The 8,241-nt window shown below is 52.8% G+C and overlaps 1 protein-coding gene across 1 annotated transcript in view; it reads right to left on the bottom strand.

Moving 5' to 3' along the window:
• Nucleotides 1-3,023: 3,023 nt before the first annotated feature.
• Nucleotides 3,024-8,241, bottom strand: part of LOC132018083 (kinesin-like protein KIF6) — a 101,806-nt gene continuing 96,588 nt past the window's right edge. Inside the window, exon 9 of the mRNA XM_059400542.1 lies at nt 3,024-3,977. Coding sequence (XP_059256525.1) covers nt 3,967-3,977 — 11 coding nt within the window. The 3' untranslated portion in view covers nt 3,024-3,966. The remainder of the gene's footprint in view (nt 3,978-8,241) is intronic.

Below are 8,241 nucleotides of genomic sequence, written 5' to 3'. Positions count from 1 at the left end.
GGGCTGTACTTTCTGCCTCAATGAATGCTTGGTAATTTTTTTTTTTTTTTTTACTGGGTGTCACTTGTACATTGCTAGGGGTTAGATTATTTTTTATTCATTTAATTACTTTTTTAAAAAAGATTTATTTGTTTGAGAGAGGGAGTGAGCATGGGGAGGAGCAGAGTGAGAGGGAGAGAAAAAATTTAGCAGACCCCTCACTGAGTGTGGAGCCTGATGTGGGGGCTTGATCTCACAACTCTGAGGTCGTGACCTGAGCCAAAACCAAGAGTCAGATATTTAATTGATGGCGCCATGCAGGAGTCCCTCCTTTAAATATTTTTGAGTGTTGTTTGGAAACTCACTGAAAACAGTTTGCCTCTCTTGAGGCTTGCTTTTTTGATTTTATTAGGCAGGACTGGAAGAGCTTTGATCTACAGCTAATTTGGTCCCAAGTGCATGGCAGCACCTTTATGGGATTTCTGTTCAATGACTCTTTTGTGAGAAGGTTTCTCCATGGCAGCTGTTGGGAGCACCAACTATTCCCAAGCTTGTGTTATTTCTGGAAATTTTTCTACTTGCTCCTTTCTGGTGGTTCTTTCCCCAGCACTGAGTGATTTCCTCCCCCACATGCACGGCCCAGCTGTAAGCTGAAGACCTGAGAGTAAGCTCTGAGGATCTTCGGAGTCAGTCTGCTCTCTCACTCTCTGTGGCTCGCTCATCCCTTGCCCCTCACCTTGCCAATGGAAGCCACCTTCGCCTCCCTGGACCCCTGGTACCAGTTCCTCAACTCAGGAAACTACTAGGCGCCCCCTGGTGGCCGTTTCCTGGACTGAGGCCCAAGCCCTGTGGGCCGCTAAGTTCCACCATCTTGGGCTCACCTATCTCACTTGTTTCCCTTCCCTTGGGGTCCGTGTCCTGTAACTGCCTTTTTCCATTGTTTTATACATTTTGTCTAGTCTTAAGTTATTTCAAGCAGGAGGGTAAGTCAGGTCCCTGTTGCTCTATCATGGCCATTAAGTGATGTCCTGCTTTTTTATACACAGCTTACTCTCAAGTGCAACTCTCAAGTCCTTACTCTCAGTAGGCAGCATGGAAAGAAACAGTGAACTCTGAGAAGTCCTGCGTCTAGCCGTATATCGATTCTGGTTTTCAATATCTGTGTCTGTTAGCCATTGCTACAGTTAATGCTCCATAACATATCACCCCAAGTCTCAGTGCCTTATGTCACAAGTGTTTATTCTCCTGATAGTGGAGTGTTTGGGTCAGCCGGGGTTCAGCTCATCTGGGCTAGGCTTGGCCGGGAAGCCCTGCTCCAAGCTATGGGTCAGCTGGGCTTGGCTCCAGTATGTAGGCTGGGCTCGGATCTGCTCTCCAAATGTTCTGGGATGGAAGCTGAAGGGGCAGCACCTATTCCGGGCATGTTCTTCTCAAGGCAGATCCCTGGAGTGCAGAGAGGCAAGCCTGAGCACTCAAGACTTGAATCATGCATGTCTGCTAACATCCCATGGACCAAGGCAAGTCACAGGACCAAGCCCAGATTTAAGGGGTAGGAAGTAGACCCTGCTGCCGTGAGGCCATGGCGAAGCTTTGAATGTGTAATTTTATTATAGGGGGTAAAGCCTTAAAACTGGCTATTCGATCTACCCCAGTTTCTCTATCTACCTTCTAAAAATCCCTTTTAGTAAGATCTGGGCAAGCCCTCCTCCTAGCATCATAGCCGCCTTCCTCCTCACATCCCCTATTAAGTGAACAGCAGAGCAAATTGAATTCTAGTAGGGACAGGGCTAGAGTCACTGGCCAGGCTGCTTTCCAGAAGATGGTTTGGAAAGCTCCACAGTTTGGCCTGGGGTGAACTCAGGCTTGCTGGACAGTCTTTCCAGAGCCTTGCATCCATTTCTCCCCTTTCAGAGGCCAGTGAATTTTGGCGAAGATGCACTATGGCCACGCCTGTGTCCATGTCCAAGGGCCAGCCTCCATCAGGAGGGGAAATTTGGAGAGAAGCTCCCTCTCTAGGGGCTGCATATGCTTTGTATATGACTCCCCGCAGGACGCCATGGCCCAGCTGTCTGTTTTTCTCTCTTCTTCATTTCCTCCCTTGTCTTTGTGGGTTCACACCCTGCGTGGGGCCATACCACACATCTCTGTCAATAAGGCCTTTGGATCCTGGAGATAAGTTCTCAGCAGGAGATCTAAAGTCAATAGACTCTAACCAGCTCTAGAGGGTGGCAGGCCCTCAGGTGTGCTAGGTACACTGAGGCTGTCTCTGCGGGGCTCTGGCCAACACCATGCTGCTCGCTGCACTCTTGAGAGTGTGTGTGTTTGCTACGTGTCTGCCCTGTGGCTTCGGGGAGGATTCGAGGATCATGCTGCAAGGGCTCTATAGGCTTCTATAGGCTTTATGGAGGACTTACTATGTGCCACAGAACCATGAGGGCTGGAAGTTGACCAGGGAGATTGGACTCTGCCTCAATGGGCCTTGGTCGCAGAGCTAAAGGCATGGGACAGATGTGAGCCTGAGAAATAGGAGGTCTGGGCTCCGACTCTGCTGCTCATTAATTGAAGGAGTATTTATTTGGTTCCAGCTTGTGCTGGGCACATGGCAATGAGCAAGACACACAGGTCCCTGTTGTCATGGAGCATTTAGTCTTGGGGGGATGGGGGAAGGTGGCAGGCCATAAAGAAATAAGCAAATAGAGAAAGATGATATGTCACGTAGTGATGGGCAAAATGAAACAGAGAAACGGTGGTGGCTCCTGTCAGGGGGTCAGGGAAAGCCCCCCAAAGAGGGGACACTTGCCGCTAACTAGCTCTTAGAAGCCAGCCCCTCCACTCTGTTTCAGGTTTCTAATATTATCAATGAGGGTATGGGTTAGAGGGGCTCTATGGGCGGCCTGGCTCTGAACTGTCATCATCAGCTTCTCCTGCATGATCCTTTTACCCAGTCTGGGCAAGGGGAGAAAATAAGCCACTTATATTTATTTTCTCTCAGCACTCTCTCCGGGGTGGTAGGTCTTGTATTCACAAGACAGAGACAGTGGGGGTGGTAGACGAACACTTTTATTCACTTAGCTTCATCGCAGGTGCCATTCCTCTCCCGACTCCACACCCCTCCCCACCTACAGCTGACCTGGGACCTTGCTGCTGCTGTCCAGATGCAGGCCAGGCGGCGGTTCTCCAAGGGCCCCTTGTATCCTGCAGCCAGGCCCTGGAGTGTTGGAAAGGCTCACAGAGGCAAGCCCCCAGCAGCTCTGTTTCCCTGGTGGGAGTGGGAGGTTTCAGCCCAAATCCTACAGAGCCCCAAGTGGCTGGGTGAGGGTGTGAGGCCCTAGGTGCCCATACCACCCCTTCTCAAGCTCTCTGCAGAGCTCTTGGGAGCCGTCTCCTGCTCTCGGGGTGCAGTGATGTCCTTGGACCCTACTGGGTGGCTCTCTGGAGATACGGCTGTTTCAGGCACTGCCTATGGTCACCCGGGCCATGAGGGTGATGGTAGAAGTTTGGTTTGGGAGATCAGGACTGGTCATCAAGATGCTTTGTATTCTTCTGTGTTGTATTCTGCTACCTGGCTTGCCCTAGCCATTCCTGGGCTCATACAGCTGGCTGGTAGGTAGCTTTCTCTGCTATTCTACCAGCATGAGCTTCCCCTGCCACTACGTTCTGATGGTACTATTTCATAATGTCTACTATTTCATAATGTACTGTTTATAATCAACCGTGGGAAGCATCACTACAAGAGTGAGTAGAAGCCCCTGTCCCACCCCTAGCATCCTGGCACTATCTCCAGAACCCACAGCAAGGACAGCACCCTAAGTCCTAGCCCCAGGCTCACTGGCGGCCTCCAGGACAACATCTTTAAGGAAACACAGCCCCTTCTATTGGAGCCAAAATCACTAGAAGCTCTCAGCAGCCCGCAGATCACATCTGAAGCCAGGCTGAGTGAGAAAAGGCGCCTTTCTTCATCCGTACTCCGTTCCTGCAGCTGGACACCTACTGGAAACCTGAAAGAAGACGGGATGTTCTCGGTTAGGATGTGTATCGGGGCACCAGTTTCTCTGCGGATGGAAGGGCAAGGAGCACGGGGAGGAGGCTGTAGGTCACTTCCCTCGGCTCTGGGGTGGTGTGCCTCCCAGTGCCCCGACTCCCAGGGGCTGTCTTTATGCCCCAGCTCTGCAGGATGACACCTCCTTTGTCCTCTGCAAAAGCTTAATTTCTCTGAGCCAGGACCAGTACTCCTTGTCTAAGCCCATAGTTTTCACAGACACCCCTGCTCGATTCTCCAAAAGAGTCTCTTTTTGCTTTTGGCTCCTGATGCTCATTTTATTCAGGGTGGCTCTTTCTCACCACACAGCTGGACAAGGAGAAGGGTTCTCTGGGCTAAGAGCCAGGGCCCCTGAATTGTAGCCAGGACAGTCCCCAGCCCGTGGTGTGGCTGGGCAAATCATGTTCATTCTCTGGGCCTCCTTTCGAGTATCCAGATTGACAGAGCAGGTGAGGTCCCCGGAAGAAGCAAGCTAGCTAGCATGGCTCCTTGCTTCTCAACATGTCCATCAGCAGCACTGGCATCCCCAGGAAGTTTGTTAAGAAGTGCGGAATCTCGGCCCCCAGCCCAGACTTACTGGACCAGGACCTACCTTTTAACAAAACCCCTAGATGTCCTGGCATATTAACACGTGAGAAGAAATGGTGTGAGTGACAAGCAGTTAATTTGTTTAAAGTTTGGCTATCTTAATAGGCCAGAGGGCTTGGGAAGAGAGTGTTTCAAACAATTGCAGTGGGCAGAGAGCTTGAAGGCAGCGGCCATCTGAGTGTGCCCACAGGGACCTGGCCTGGGGGCGGCCAGGGGCAGGGAGTATAGGGCGGGCACGATCTGTCTGACATTGCAGAGGACGACCAGGTCATTCTCAGTGACACACTGAATGTGGCAGGTGATGGGGAGGAAGAGGTTGAAAACAAGTCAAGGCAGTGAGCTCTTGGTCTTTCAGATCTAATTCTGAGTGCAAGATCCCAGGCTGTTTAATGAAATAGAGCTGGTCCTTAGCTTTCAGACATCCCTCGTTGTTCTTACTAAATCTTAGGGCAGGAAGGAAGACCAGGCACCCCAGGGCATCTGAAGGGATGCGTTCCAGGCACTCTGGACCCATGGTTCCCAGCTCTGCTGCACATTGGAAACCCATGCCCAGGGCATGGGGCAGGGGTGGGTGGGGGACAGTTAGTACCCATGAGGAGCCAGGGCTGAAGCCCACTGTCTTTGGCTCTCTAGTCCAAGGATGGTGAGGGCAGGTACTGGGGCTCAGCAGGCACGTGGGTCTGGCCACGTGCAGCCTGGGCCAGGATGCGTCAGCGCTGCCAATGGAAAGGGGCCTAGGGTCTGAGCCAGCTCCCGGCCAGACACTGGCCTGCAGTGGTGACTGGGGCAGGGGCGGGGCTGGGGTGGAGCGCCACAGAGCAGGGCTCGGAGGGCCCCTCAGACACAGACCTCCACCCCAGATAAAAGGTGCCCTTTCTTGATTTGATGAGCCCCGGGAAGTGGTGGAGCTGTCAGACTGTGCTGGGGTTTCTTGACTGTAGGTTCCCAGACTGGAGGGTATTGCCGCAGAGAAACCACGGACAGGAAATCATCCCTTACCGTGTGGGGCCAGTTCTTACCACCAAGGCCAGTTTCCCCACTAACGGCTCCCTGGTGCTTGGCTGCGTAGAGGGGACTTTTATGGACGTTATCTCAGGAGGGGCTGGCCAACGCAGATGGAGGCAGAATCTGAACTTGATAGATGTGCAAGGGGGCCGGGGGAGGTGATGTGCCCAAGGTCACACAGGGCTGAGGGCTTCAAGGAGTCCTGCCTTTGGGCCTCCTCCCTCACCCAGTTCTAGGTTCTCTCCATTTCACTGGGATGGATCCAGCACAGAGGAGAGCTGGAGGGTTTCTCTGGCTGGGGATGGAGGAGTTGGGGGAGGGGGCAGGAGGCTCTGAGGTCTTTGGCAGAGCCTCTTCCTGGCACCAGCTAGAGAAAAGGGCACAGTGGTCATGGGGGTCACACCAAGGTTCCTGTCCATATGCAAAAAGTTCCAAACGTTTTGCAGGGATTAAGGAAGTTTTTTTTTTTTAAGCACTCTAGAAAGGGGTTAATCTCATTTTCTCAGATTTTAAAGCCGTGCTCGGCAGTTAGAAACAGCAGATTTGACACCATGGATGACAAACGCCCCATAGGGGGGATATATACCTGTCCACACGTGCCCCTGGCAGGGATTTAAACGTTCCACAGCTTTTCCATGAATCCTAAATCAACTAGATTCATCCTGGCCCTTGGTGGAGTGCGAGAGCCGGCGGGCGAGGCGTACGTTAAATCACCTTTTCTGGGCTCCTGCTCCCAGGCTGATAGTCACAAATTCCCCATAATGAGCACTGCTGAAGAAGCCCAGACAGACAGCGCCGCTAAATTAAGAGCAGAGGGAGCCCAGGGCAGGGGAGAGGGAAGTGTTTGCTTTGGCTGGGGAAGGTGCCTGGGGCCGGTCTGCATGTTTGCCTGACGGGGAGGCCTGATAAGGGGGCTGCATGGAAAGTGCTGCCTGTTGGGTCCTGGCCATCTGCCGCTGGGCGGTGAGGCCGCACCTGCTGGCCCTTTGGCCCTGACCTGGCGGAACGGGGATCCCCCGTCACCCTTCTTCAACTTCCTTTGCAGCCTCATGGTCACTTATTTATTTTTTTTCCCTTAAGAATAAAAATTGAACCCTTGAACTTTTGTTTTGATGGATTACTTCCAGGCGACTATTTGTTTGGAGAACAAAGCTCCCCAGCTGCGGGGATGGTGGGGGCCAAGAGACTGACACCAGGCGGCCGCAGAGCGGCTTTTCAAGACAGTGTGGCCCGGGGGTTGTCCTGGCTCTGCCAGGCAACTGCTGTGTGCCTCAGTTTTCCCATCTGCCAAAAGAGGGTTTGGACTCTTGGCTCAGTACATGAAGAGGGCTCTGCCTTTCAGCCCAGCTTTCTGTACCATCTGGGCACTGTGTACGTAGCAGGACCCCATCCTCACATAGGCCTTGAGTTAATGCCTTTCCTTCTGGGAGAGGGCTGGAAAGGGCGTCTTTATCATCCAGGCAAAAGCTTGGTAAACATAACTTAACAATGTTGCTACATGTTGGCTTCCTGAGGGAATGAATGATGGTTGATGTCTACGCATTTTCTCCAGGCAAGAGGAGCCTCCCAGCTCCTAATGCCAACCGCAGCTCCACTTAAGTCCCGGCTGCCACGCCCTCTACTTCCCAGAAGAGTTTCCCCTGTAGATCTGGTCCTTGTTCCCACTTCACCCACCTCCTTTCTCCCGCTGGCCCATTCCTCTCAGCGCGAGAACACGGCTGCACAACCACTGCTTCTCCTTGGCCCCAGCTCCGGGCTGCTCCTCCTCCCAGCTCAGCCCCTGGGACAGCTGGCCCCATTCCCCATCTCCACTCAGGCTCCTTTCTTTTCTCAACAACAACCTTGGGCCTGCCTGAGGCCATGCTCACTGGATCTTCCCGCTCACCTCCAAACATCAGATTGCCCAGTGGTCTGAGCTAGACATTAGAATAACCCTATTTCTCTCTTCCACAGGGATTTCACTCAGGATGTGGCGCAATACTCCACCCAGACTCGTGTTCAGAGGCCTACTTACCTCCTGTGGGGTCTCAGAGGGCTTCTGAAACTTTGAATGGGCCAACTGGAACTCTGAATGCCCCAGCAACTTCCCTCTGGCGTCCACCCTTGCCTGCCTTTCTGTCAGTTGACATTGCTGTTCTGTTAGTTGCTCAGAGCAGCTGCCCACCGGCCCTCCTGGCTCTCCTCTCCTTCATTCACACTCATGGCCGACCTGCTGCTGGGGTCAAGCTGCCCTCACGCCTTGCCTGGACCTCCCAGGATCTGGAAACTGCTATTCCTGGGCCTCTACGGTCTCTGCTGTATACAGTGGCTGGAGTGAGCCTGCCAAAGCTCCAGTCAGACCACATCACGCCATGGCTTAAATTCTTCAGGGAGCTCTCAGAACACCTGGAATAGAAGCCAAGCCCCTTGCCCTTGCCCACAAGCCTGTGAGCTGTCTCCTGCTCTCTCTCTCAGCACCTCAAACAATCTTACGTATTTGTTGATGTCCTTTCTTTTTTCAACAAGGAAATGGAGGAGAGAAGGCAAGCTATGGTGTAAGGGGGTTGGTGGCAGAGCCAGCCTATCTCAGGTGTCAGAGGAACCCCACCACAGAGAAGCTGATCCCAGTGGTAGAGAGAGAACAGTGGGCA

Source organism: Mustela nigripes, chromosome 5 (assembly GCF_022355385.1).
Source record: "Mustela nigripes isolate SB6536 chromosome 5, MUSNIG.SB6536, whole genome shotgun sequence".
NCBI lineage: Eukaryota > Metazoa > Chordata > Mammalia > Carnivora > Mustelidae > Mustela > Mustela nigripes.
This window is presented reverse-complemented; position numbering and strand designations above follow the sequence as displayed.